This window comes from Phodopus roborovskii, unplaced genomic scaffold, assembly GCF_943737965.1.
Source record: "Phodopus roborovskii unplaced genomic scaffold, PHOROB, whole genome shotgun sequence".
NCBI classification, from domain to species: domain Eukaryota; kingdom Metazoa; phylum Chordata; class Mammalia; order Rodentia; family Cricetidae; genus Phodopus; species Phodopus roborovskii.
In genome coordinates, this window is record NW_026126407.1 from 4,091,009 (window position 1) to 4,104,028 (window position 13,020).

A 13,020-nucleotide genomic window follows, 5' to 3' on the forward strand; every position below is an offset into this window, starting at 1 on the left:
CAAAGTCACATTTACAGAGCACACTTGATTTGCCTACATCACTTGTTCATTTTTCACAAGACAGCCAACTACCCCAATTTGCACCTAAGGAACTGAGACATAGAGGTCAACCAAGGTCACAGAGGCGAATGCTAGGGCGAGGATTAGTCCTTATCCTATCCAGAGCCTGAATATTCCCAAGAACAGTGAGAAAATCTCCTAAATTAGAAATGGTATCTTCTCAAATGTCTTAAAAATAGCACTCCCTCGACTCCAGCAAGCATCTCCGGAGGTCGCATTTTTAATCCAGGGGAAGAAGCAGAGCAGGGTGGATGCGGCGGCGGGGCGGGGCGGGGGCGTGCCGTCCATCGACCACGCCCCCTCCGCGAGGACCCCCGGAGCCGGCCTCGTTGCGCCGGAGCGCTTCTCCTTCCGGGGCGGCCTGCTGGGCCTCATGGAGGTTGTTCGGCCAGACAGTGGCGAGAGCGGGACTGTGGCGCCGCGAGCTGAAGAGAGACCGGCGCCCGAGGCGAGGGTGCACTTCCGAGTAACCCGGTTTATCATGGAGGCAGGCGTCAAGCTAGGCATGCAGTCTATTCCCATCGCCACCGCGTGCACCATTTACCATAAGTTCTTCTGCGAGATCAACCTGGACGCTTATGACCTCTACCTGGTCGCCATGTCTTCCATTTACTTGGCCGGGAAAGTGGAGGAACAACATTTGCGTACTCGTGACATCATCAACGTGTCGCACAGGTACTTTAACCCGGGCAGCGAGCCGTTGGAGCTGGATTCCCGTTTCTGGGAGTTGCGAGACAGCATTGTGCAATGTGAGCTTCTTATGCTGCGAGTTCTGCGCTTCCAGGTCTCTTTCCAGCACCCACACAAGTACCTGCTGCACTATTTGATTTCCCTCAAGAACTGGCTGAATCGTTACAGCTGGCAGCGAACCCCCATCTCTGTTACAGCCTGGGCCCTGCTACGAGATAGCTACCATGGGGGACTGTGCCTGCGCTTCCAGGCTCAGCACCTAGCCGTGGCTGTGCTGTACCTGGCCTTACAGGTCTATGGAGTCGAGGTGCCTGCAGAGGGTGAGGCCGAGAAGCCTTGGTGGCAAGTGTTTAGTGACGACCTTACCAAGCCAATCATTGACAATATTGTGTCTGATCTCATTCAGATTTATACTATGGATACAGAGATTCCTTGAGGCCCTGGCTGAGGCCTGACCAAAGACCAGGATGATTGGCAGCCTGGGTATGGTGCCACCAAGTTGCTGTGATGGCAGGTCTCAGCTGTCGTTTTGTTGCCAGCAGCCCTTGTCCAAATAATACCAAGAGCTTCCATGTGAGCAGGAAATACTCAGCTTCCTAGAAGTGGCAGCATTATCAGCTTTTGCCATGTGAGAAGATGCTTCATTTGAGGCATGGACCATTGCATTTGAGGTGTGAGGTCACCAACAGGAAAATTAAAGAAATAGATAGGACTGCACCCTTAGGTGTTTTTTTTAAAAACTGGATTTGGGGAAGTATGAATAATATAAAATCTTATTTTGTTTAATAAAATTATGCAAATAAAATATGGGAAAAGATTAATGCACAAAAGGCTGTCTTGTGGTATTACTTTACAATAGGGGAGATATGGGAAACTAATCAGTATTGGGGAAGTGGTTGATGGTGCATGGTATATCCATAAAATGGAGTATTATTCAACCATTACAACCTATAAAGGGTTTATGATAGTATGGGGAAATGTCCACATTAGAATAAAAGCAGGATTCAAAAACATAGATGAACCATAATCTCTACAAAAAAGAAATATACAAAGATGCACAAAGTATTAGCTCGGTTTTAAATGCATAATAATGACTAAGAATTTCTGTCTTGTTAAATCATTCTCAACAGTTTTGTTTGTATTCTCAACAGTTTTCCCTGGGCCCTGCCTTTATGGTGAGGTCTTGCTTATCTTTCTTCACAGATGTCTATTTAAAAGAACCACCAGCTGGGCATTGGTGGCGCACACCTTTAATCCCTGCACTCAGAGAGGCAGAGGCAGGTAGATCTCTCTGAGTTCCTGAGTTCCAGGCCAGCCTGGTCTTACAGAGCTAGTTTCAGGACAGGCTCCAAAGCAATACAGAGAAACCCTGCCTCAAAAAAAAAAAAAGAACCACAATCATAGTTTATTATCCCTATGAGTTTCCATACAATGGACTTCCCTTAATCATAAGACAAATGTGTTAGAGCTGCCTTGTTTGTCCTGGCTGATGAGCATCCTGAAGGCAGGAGGATCCTGAGTTCCTGGCCAACCTAAGCTGCAGAGTGAGACCCTATCTCAAAAAAAAAAAAAAAAAAAAGTTAGCAAACAGGCCAGGTGGTGGTGGTTCATGCCTTTAACTTAAGCACTCTGAAGGCAGAGGCAAGCACATTTTAGGGCTGGCCTGGTTTACAGAGTTCCAGGACAGCCAGGGCTACACATAAAACCCTGTCTCAAAATAACAAAAAGCAAAACAAAAAACAAAAACTTAACAAAAGTAAGGGAACAGAACCAGGGCCCCATGAGTCTCTTGAAGAGCCATTTATCCATCCTCACAACAGACTTCTCCATATCCTTACCATGTGTCAGGCACAACTCTGGGCTGGGGAACTACATGAATAAAATCACACCAAAAGCTTAGTCACCCTAGAAGTGCCTGCTGATCACATGAAAGATAGGAAGAGGTTAGATATATAGCTCAAGTAGTAGAATGTTTGCCTAGCATGCACAAGATCCTGGGTTTGATCCCCTGCATTACATAAACCAGGCATGGGGGGCTGGAGAGATGGCTCAGCAGTTAGAGCACTGGGTGTTCTTCCAGAGGACCTGGGTTCAATTCCTAGCACCCACATGGCACCTCACAACTGTCTGTAACTTCAGTTCCAGGGCATCTGATACCTTTACACCAACATATAAAATAAAGTTAAGTAAATTTTAAAAAAACAAAATAACAAAAAAGCCCCAAACAGGCATGGTGGTACATGCATGCCTGTAATCCCAGCAGTCAGGTGGACAGGAGACTGTCTTGAAAGAAAGAAAGAGAGACAAAGAGAGAGAGAGAGAGAGAGGGAGAGAGAGAAAGGAAGGAAGGAAGCTGAGGTTAAAAAAAAAAAAAGAAAGAAAGAAACGCATAATTGAGGCAATGTGTTATGGGCTAGAAAATGGTCTAGAAATCAAGTCATCCAGCATCTCGAAAGAGAGGAAAGGGAGAGCTGGGGAACAGGAATTGTCCTGGTTGGTCTGGGGTGGCAACCCCTGTAAAGATCCTTCAGCAGTGCTTGAAGCCCATGGTGAAATGAAAGGGACAGTAACATGAAGGGCTTGTTTTCCAGATTTGTTCCCAGGCCCATCAGGTGGTTGGCAAGCTTGCATTGTGTAGAAGCAGCATGCAACTTAAAACACCCTGACCCACTCTCCAGGGACTTCCATTCCAGAGTACAGAAAGCATCAGGTAAATGTGGGTTTTGCCCATACCCCACCACTTACAAGATGATCTCCAGGTTACTCTCTTTTCCTGGCATATAGGGACTTGGAGGAGGAAATGGGATAGAGATAGAAAAGCCTCACGTCACAGCATTGCTCAGAAAAGCTCAGCCTGACTTTGGAGCCTATGTTCCTGGAACCAGACCACTGTTTCCAATGGGCCTTCAGAGTCCTGACTCAGGCTGTTCAAATAGTGCTCTCCCCTGAATGAGAGTGAGCCTGTGTGACAGTGGAAATTTAGCTTCTCACACTTACCTCCTTCTAATGCAACAAGACATACCTTGTAAAACACCGGAATAGTAGAGGGATCTCTACTCCACTCTTGGGGATGCAGCTGGGACCCCAGAGACAGATAGCTACAGGTCCTGGGCCTTAGGGTGAGATAAGCCACTGAAGGTGACAAAAGTCAAAGCTCAATGACTCCCAAAATGTCATTGACATCTCTGGCCCAGAATAGGATTTCCCTGGGGTAAACTGCCCACCTGTCATTGCTAGGACCAACTAGGATGGAGTTAAGAGGAAGATCAGGGAGTAGTAGATAACACATGGGGTTTGGGGACAGGAGAAATAGAGGATTTTGCTGGAGTGATTTTCACTATGTGTTATTAATCTCTGAGTTAGTTTCACAGCAAAAACAAACAAACAAACAAACAAAAAAACCCACAAGGAACCACACTCTCTGACATGAAAGTATGATCTGGCCCCAGAGATTAGCAGGCCATCTGTAGGGAAGACCCAAGTGTCTTCCCTGAGAGATCTCTCTTTGTCATGTCACCATAGTCCCAAGTCTACTCATGGCCTGGGAAATCCAAGAACCTGGCTTTTGGCACACTGATGATCCATTTCCCAGAGCAGAGGAATCAGAAAATAAAATTCAGGAGGCCAAAGGCAGACCACATTGTAATGTTGGCTCCAGAAATGTGTTTCTATCCTGTGGCCTGACTCTTCCCACTCTCTGAAAGAAAGCCTTACCTTTTTTGTTTGTTTGTTTGTTTCTCTGTGTAGCCCTGGGTGTCCTGGAACTCTCTCTGTAGACCAGGCTGGCCTTGAAGATAGAGAGCCACCTGGGTTTGCCTTCCATGTGCTAGGATTAGAAGTATGTGTCACCACCAATTAGCCGAAAAGCCTTGATTCTTAAGGCTGCAAAGAGAGCCTGTGACCTGCTTGGTTGATCTCAGCCATGATCTGTCTAAGGTGTCTTTCAGCCCTCACCATCCTTGCCATGGGAAAGCAAACATCTTTGTTAATCTCCTCCATTCTCTTCAATGTTTTGGTACTGCCAAGTTCTTTGTGATTATTTTGCCATACTAGTAGACCAACCACATGCCTTCTTTCCTCTCCATCTCCCTGCCAAAGAATAGAAAGAAAACAGTTGTTTGAGGAAAGGTGATACATGCCTGTAATCCCAGATTCTGGGGGCAGAAGCAGGAAAATCTAGAAATTGAGGATAGCAGCTAATCTCTCTCTCTCTCTCTCTCTCTCTCTCTCTCTCTCTCTCTCTCTGTGTGTGTGTGTGTGTGTGTGTGTGTGTGTATGTGTACTTGGTTTTTGCTTTATAATTACAATCTTGCCAGTGATGCTCCTTGGTCACTTTCAGTGACGCTGCAGGTAGGCGAGGAGTTCTCAAAATTTTAGTTCCATCTTCTTAGTTGGTTTTCATTTTGCTGTAAATGGCTAATGTCCAGTATATGTAAGTTCTAAAGAATTAGACTCTCAAGAATGAAGTGTTCTTTTCCTTATCTTCACAAAGTCAAGGCAAGGGTGAAATAAAACAAGAGTATGACAAGTGTATGTACGTGCAAGGGTACATGTGTCCACACACATGTGTTCATGCAGAGTACTTAGGCACTGCAACACCTACAAATCGCTCTATGAGTTATCATCCCAGCCACCCCACCTACTTCCTGAGCAATAAATGAGATGAGTGAGGTAAGAAGAGAAGTGAGGACTTACAGATCTTCACCTTGTCAGAAATAAAACTGAGCTAAAAAGGGGAAAGGATGGGGAAACTGAGGAACAGTGAGTGAAAGGGGGTGTGGTGGGGAGTGGTGTTCAAAACTTCTCTGTTGAAAACAATGACCTTTACTGGTTCACACCCCCTGGGATGAACAATGCACTTCAGCATCCTTTCTCAGGGAATTTAAGGAGGATTAGACACATTGAAAACCTAATTATGTCACCTATGTGTCAAGGTCCTAGCCAGTCTGTGACAATGGCTTGGATCCCCAGCTGACCTCATTGTCTCTTCTGAAGGCATCCCCTCATTACTTGAAGCAATGGTCATTGTAATGTCTTATATGCCTATAAAAAATGACCACCACACAACATTGCTCATGTTCTTGTCATCAGTTCCAGGGACCCTATCTGGCCCTGAAAGCACCGGAGGGAAATCTTTGGGTGCTCCTTGATGATCTATGGTGATCTGAAAGCCCTGGCTTCCAGAACTCTGAATGCCTCTACCATCCAGAGCTTAGATCACATACTCTGTGTCACATTTTTGTCTCCCAGGGCCCAAAGAATGACTCCTCAAATCCAGAGATCCCAGAGTCATCAAAGTGATCTTCAGGCCTTATGCTTCCTCTTCCTGGCTCACCTCCCAGTCAACCTCTCACCCAGTGTGAAGGTGGCCACCTTGCCATGAAGAGCTGAGTTCCAACCATACCCCCCACCCTTAGTTCAGTATGGTGATTGTGCACCTCACTTGGGACAGACAGCTCTGGCTAGTGCCAGCGACTCCTGTGTTTGTCAACTGGTTTCCTCACGTGGAAAATACAGAAGATAATGGCTCCTGCTTTAGAGGATTTTCTTTTCTATTTTATTTCCTTTCAATGCATTCACTTATTTGTGTGTGTGTGTGTGTGTGTGTGTGTGTGTGTGTGTGTGTATGAGAGAGAGAGCTTGCAGAAGTCAATTCTCTCCTTCCACCATGTAGGTCCAGGGATCAAACTCAGGTGCCACCTCCCTAGATGCTTTGGAGGGCTATTGTAAAGGTTATTTAACATAAACCACATATAAAGCACCATTTCACAAAATTGTTCATCAAAGAAACCAGTGACTGTAAGGGGACAGGAGGCTGCTCTATGTACAGGTTCCAGGGCTCTACCCTAGGCCCAGTGGAAACAATTCCCAGGAAAGGGCCTAGGAACAGTACTGTTTGTTTATTCATTTGTTTTTGTTAATTCTTGAAATTCCAGGTCTGGCTAACCTGGAACTCACTGTGTAACCCAGGCTGCCCTAAAATTTATGCCAATCCTTCTGCCTCTGTCTCCTAAATACTAGGATTACAGGTGTGTGCCATTGTGCTAGACTAGAATCTATATGTTTAATGGACATCCCAAGTAGTTTTTATAATCTGTTGGTATGTGTTCAGTAAAAGCTACTTTGCAGAGTCACAATTTACAGTATCAAAATCTGTGATTATTTTAGTAAAGATGTCACCATTTCCTTTAAGAACAATAAGTACGGTGTTTTACATTTGGATAATAAAAAGAATATTTTGAGATTTTAAAGCTGTTTTTGTTTTTATTTATTTTGTTTTTATTTGGAGACAGGGTTTCTCAGTAGCTTTGGAGGCTGTCCTGTATCTCACTCTGTAGATCAGGCTGGCCTCGAAACTCACAGAGATCTGCCTGCTCTACCTCCGGAGTGCTGGGATTAAAGTGTGTGCCACCACTGCCCAGCGAGATTTTAGAACTTTAAAAAAAACTTTTAAAATTTATGTGTATGAGTCTTTTGCATATATGTAAATCAGTGCACCATGTTTGTGCCTAGTGCCCACAGAGGCCCACAGAGTTCAGAAGAGGGTGTAGAACCCCTGGAATTGGAGTTAGGGATGATTGTGAATCACCATGTGGACACTAGGAACCTGGGTCCCTTGCAAGAGCAATGAGTGCTGTTAACCACTGAGCCATCTCTCCAGCTCCAAACTCCAGCTTCAAGAAGTGTCGAAAGTGCTTTTTTTTTTTTTTTTTTTTTTTTTTTTTTTTCCCCTGGATGTGTTTGAACTCACTCTGTAGATTAGGCTGACTTCAAATTCAGAGATCTGACTGCCTCTGCCTCCTGAGTGGTGTCCACACCCACACCCAGATTTTAAAATCTTTCTGCTTATCTGTGACCCTTTATACTTTCCCTTTAAAATCAAGGATTTTCTATGATTTCTACGAAACTTATGTATCATATCTAAAGTGTCACTTCTCATCTGATATCATCTGATTTTCCAACTCATTAGACTGATGCATTTTCCTCAGTGTGAAATTGCTGACATCCATGGGGTGTGGCTCCACCCTCCTGAGTTTTGCTCCTGTGTGATTTCTCTGGAGAACAATGAGTCATGACTTCTAGATGAGAAACACTGGTCTATTTTCGTTCACTGACTTCTTGGAATAAGCCATCTGTAAGAGGGCCTTTGTGTCAAATGAGGCTTGAGCTGTATAGTCTCATCTCAGCAGCTCATATATCAAAATGGAATAAGCGCTCTCTGAAGGCTTACTTCATGTTCAATAGAAAATGGGGCTTTTGCAGACAATTTCTCTGTGGTTCCAATTCCATTTGGAGGTGGTTTCTGGAATATTCATTGGTCTTTTATTTTGGAGAGAGGCCTGTCACATTGGTCTTCACCACCCTGCTTTGGAGGACTTTCCTTTTCTGCTCACCCAGATCCCAGCGCACCCAGATCCTGGTGCAAGCATCCAGACAGACCCTCAACTTGGCCCTCTTCCAGGAGTAATGGCAAAATTAATCTTCCATGTGCATTCTGTAAAGAGCTTGACCTACATTATTGAATGCATCTTCAAAATAACACCATTGGCCCGGCGTGGTGGTACATACCTTTAGTCCCAGCACTCAGGAGGCAGAGGCAGTTGGCTCTCTGTGAGTTTGAGACCAGCCTGGTATAAGAGAGCTAGTTCCAGGACTTCCAAAGCCACAGAGAAACCCTGTCTCAAAAACAAAACAAAACAAACAAACAAAAACTAAGAACAAAAACCAAAATAACACCATCAAAGGAGATATGACTACAAAGTGGATACTATCTAGAAAGTAAAACAAGTTGTTCAAGATTACAGGTCCCTGGATTCTAATAGCAGCTTCTTGTATTAGGGTGGCTGCCCTGATTCCATCTTGACTCTCATCCTGTCCCTTATAACATGCTAGAAGCTCCCGTCTCTGGCAAAGGGAGGTCCACAGCCTTTCAGCCCATGTGTATCATTGAGAATTTGCTCAGGCCAGCTGGCCTTGTGTGACAGAGAGGCTTTATTCTCCAGCCCTGTGTTCCACTACTGCTGTTCTCTGAGCAATGAGGTCATCACAGAGGTACTTCCTGCTACCCCAGGCACTCTCCTCCAACTCCATTATACCCTTAATGGCCCCAGCTTCCCAGTTTTATTCATCACCAAGGCTGATTGGGCCCTTGGAGTAGGCCAAGGAAGCAAAGGATACCAAAAATCCACACAGCAAGGATGCTGTATTAGCTATTATTGTCTAAGAAATTATCCTGAAGTTCAGCTGTTTAAAACAGAAAAGGGGCGGATTAGATGGCTCATTTGGAAAAGGAGTTTGCTGTGCAAGCCTGAGGACCTAGGTTTGATCCCTGGTTCTCAGATAAAGGTGGAAGGAGAGATCTGATATCATAAGTTTGTCCTCTGATTGCTGCACGTGACCTTGTGACATGCACACACGCATACACACAGACACACACACTAATATAATAATACAAATAGTAATACTAAATAAGTATCTTCATAAATGAACTTGAGATATCAGATTTCTTCTTGTGTGGCCTCTGAGCTTCACAAGGACAACACATTTCATTAATCTCTGAAAACTATATTTATCTTCTGCATGACCTTAAATGCCACGACAAAAGAAGAAAGTGCCCTTGGAGAAGTAATAGAAATACCGAAGGGGACTTTTGTAGAACCAGTGAAATGGCATCTGCAGCACGATTGGTAGATCATGGCCTGAGACCAGGGCTTCTTAAACTTTCAGTCCTCTTTTTTTTTTTAACCCAGGAAACATCACCTTGGGTATATTGGTATCTACGTTTACAGAGGCTGAGTAAGGAAACTGTCCCATTGACAAAATGCTTGCTATTCAAGCAAAAGACCCTGATTTCCAACCTCGGCATTGACTTAAAATGCCAGGCATGACCTTGCTACCTGCGACCTCAGGACTAGGGAAGGGGAAATTGGAGGATCTCTGGAGCTTACTGGCCGGACAGTCTAGCTGAATCATTAATCTCCCACTTCAGGGATAGATTCTGTTAAGGAATAAGTCAGGTAATACTTGCAGCTTTCTTTTCCCACAATTCCAAAAGGGGCCTGGCAGAATGGTTCCCACAAAGCAGGGTGGTGAGAAGAAAAAGAGCTGTTCTGCCAGCAATTATATGATGATCCGAAAATATACCATCAACATTCACAAGTGCATCCACAGAATGGGCTTCAAGAAGCGTGCTCCTCAGGAATTCAAAGAAACACGGATTTGTCATGAAGGAGATGGGGCCTCCAGATGTGTGGGCATCAATATTAGGCTCAATAAGGACATCTGCATCAAAGGAATAAGGAATGCTCCTTATCATATCCACTATGTTTGTCCAGAAAAACGTAATGAGGATGAGGGCTCATCTAACAAGCTCTACACATTGGTAACATACATCCCTGTTACCACATTCAAAAATCTACAGACAGTCAACATAGATGAGAACTAACTTGCTGAATGTCAAATAAAACTGCAGAATTGCCTTCAAAGTAAGTAAGTAAATTAATAAATAAGGTATGGAGTGACTGAAGAAGCTACCTGACATTGACTTCTGACCTTCCCTTCCCCATATGAGCATGTGGGCTCACACATACCAACAATATATAGACAAAACATTTGCTGAAATTAATCATAAAGAAATCTATTTTAAAACAATTATTTGGTATTCACATAATTTAAGCACTTATTAAAGATGAACACGTACTAATGAGATGAATATGCTTGTTTATTTTTACATCAGAATTGAATCTTGGCTGAGTACTTGATGCTGCAGGACACAGAGCATCTTCAATGTATTTCAGAGTTGACAGATGCTTTGATTTTATCATTGTCAATGCTGAGAACACTGCTCTTCAAAAACACATGGCACAAAATATCAAAAACTTTGCTTAGGGCCATTTCAGAAATTGTTGAGAATTCTGTCCTTAATTGCAATTCCAAACCCTTTTAACAATTCTTTAAATGAATGTGAAGTCAGCAATTCAAGGAGCAATCTAAAAGGTCTTATTACATTTTGTGTGTGTGTGTGTGTGTGTGCATGTAGAGGTCAGAGGACAACTTGCAGGAGTTGGTTTTTGCCTTTCACTGGGTGAACTTTGTCAGACTTGGCAGGAGCATGGTTACCAGCTAAACCATCTCATCAGCCTACAAGCAACAACTTTTTGTTGCTGATGTTTTGTTTTGTTTTTTTCAATACAGGATTTCTCTGTGTAACAGCCCTGGCTGTCCTGGAACTTGCTTGTAGACCAGGCTGACCTCAAACTCACTGAGATCTGCCTGCCTCTGTCTCCCAAGTGCTGGGTTTAAAAGTTTGGACAAACCATCATTGCTGGGCAACCATTTTTAAAACTATATATTCTGACACAATTCAATCTAAAGTTACACTAACTTGATGCTTATATGCCAAAGAATGATGGAAGGAAAACTCTTTAATTAAACCTTCATATTTCTGTAAAAGCAGAAATCCTCACATATACAGTAAAAATACTACGGTTCCTTGCATCCACAAGTGTCAGATCTGAGCTGAGGTGTTTGAGCCAGTCTCTCTGGTGTAATGTGGGGTGAGGCATGCACAGTGCGAAGTACAGATGCTGTGCATCCAGAAGCAAGGCTTCAGGGAAGGCAAACAGTGAAACACAGGTAAGTACTGCCAGAAACACCTCAGCTTCATCACTGGTTCAATTTTGAATTACATTTTGGTGGTTGTGCATTCACTTTTACTGTTACCAAATTTTAACCCCATATTTAGTCATGTGACCTCATATGCAGCCTAGCCCTATGGCTTAAGAAGCTGGATTACATGTATGGGAGCACCTGTCCCACCTTCGCAAATTTAGATGCTCAGGCTTCACTCCAGTCTTTCTCAGTTAGACTCAGAAAGAAAGAGGAAGGAGACCAAGGAAGCTGACCAGTGTGCCTCGCTGGGAAGACAGATGATGCAAGACCTATGTGTGATGACCCTCTAGCCAAATAGGGTGTTAACCAGAGCACACAGACTGTGAGACACAGGCCTATTGATGTTTAATAAGGACCAGGAGAAACAAATAGGCTGAATAGATGTTTATTCAGGGAGAAATAACTTACAACATAGACAGATGAACACCATCAGGTTCCTGGTCCCAAGGATGCCTCAGGATGTTCTCCTGTACCCGTGCTGCAAGCCAGAGAGCTCTCAGAGCCCCCTCCTCAAACTTAGTTCACCCAGTCTGGCCCTGACTCCACCCCCAATGGGCATGGTCTGTGCCACAGATGCGGACATAGTGAATATCTCACTACAATTTCCCTTTTAGTCTAAAGGAAAGATTTAGGTTTGATACAAGGCTATATACAAAACAGTGACTAACAAGTGTGCTCTAAGAAAAGGAAAATCGAGAACATACTAACTTAAGACCTAACTATCTAACCCTAGAGTGAAGTTGAAACGGGGTTTACAATAGAATTGTCCTAAGCTGGAAAGCTTAAGTCTTCTATGTTTGTCTCCTGCAAGCACATAGAACCACACATCCAAATCAGTGGTCAAGGTGGGGGCCATAGCTGAAGCAAGGATAGACTCTAAAAGGAGCGACAACAGTGTCCAACGTATTTTCGGGAAAGTGCATGGTGCTGTCAGGAGCAATAGTGTCTCATGTCAACGGAGTATTGATATTAAAATGTTTAAATTCCATGTTCTGCAGGTTTATGAAGTGTTTGAAGATTAAGCATCTATGTCTGACTAATCTCATAGGTATAGGAAACATGGGTGAAGATAATCTGTAATATTCAGGAACCTAGCTATAACACTAACTGAAACTTCCCTGAGTAAAGCAGGGACAGATACCTAAGCAATATAACTATGTATGTGTATGTATACATATAAATCCCTAAAACAGAGGTAGAGTAGAAATGTCTAGACCAGAGGTAGAACTATGAAGTGCAGCATGGTAAAAATATCCTGAATTGTATCAATATACAAAAATGTCTTGAACATAAGTAAAAATATACATACATAGAATATGGTAAGGATTTTGTGCAAAAACCATCATAACTGGAGAGATTTTCACAATATGACAAAATATACAATTTATGTACAATTTTGGGAAGGGAATAAAAACTTAATTTTACATAGGTTACCACATATAAGAATCTATAAGCTGTATAATACTAATATCTACTATTACTAAAATAATTCACAAGAAGATAGGCTAATCTACCCATATCCCATCTAAACCATACCTTTCCCAACCATCCCCTATCCCTGTCTAAAAGAGATACCAGAGTCTAAGCATCTCCTTCCAT

General features: G+C 43.4%; 2 protein-coding genes across 2 annotated transcripts; both read left to right on the forward strand.

Annotated features, from left to right (window-relative positions):
* Positions 1–377: 377 nt before the first annotated feature.
* Positions 378–1,571, forward strand: Ccnq (cyclin Q). The gene has a single exon (XM_051179847.1). The coding sequence runs from the start codon at positions 434–436 to the stop codon at positions 1,184–1,186; it is 753 nt and encodes a 250-aa protein (XP_051035804.1). The 5' UTR covers positions 378–433; the 3' UTR covers positions 1,187–1,571.
* Positions 1,572–9,817: 8,246 nt separating this feature from the next.
* On the forward strand, positions 9,818–10,195 carry LOC127218830 (60S ribosomal protein L31-like). The gene has a single exon (XM_051179848.1). The coding sequence runs from the start codon at positions 9,818–9,820 to the stop codon at positions 10,193–10,195; it is 378 nt and encodes a 125-aa protein (XP_051035805.1).
* The last annotated feature ends 2,825 nt before the right edge of the window (positions 10,196–13,020 follow it).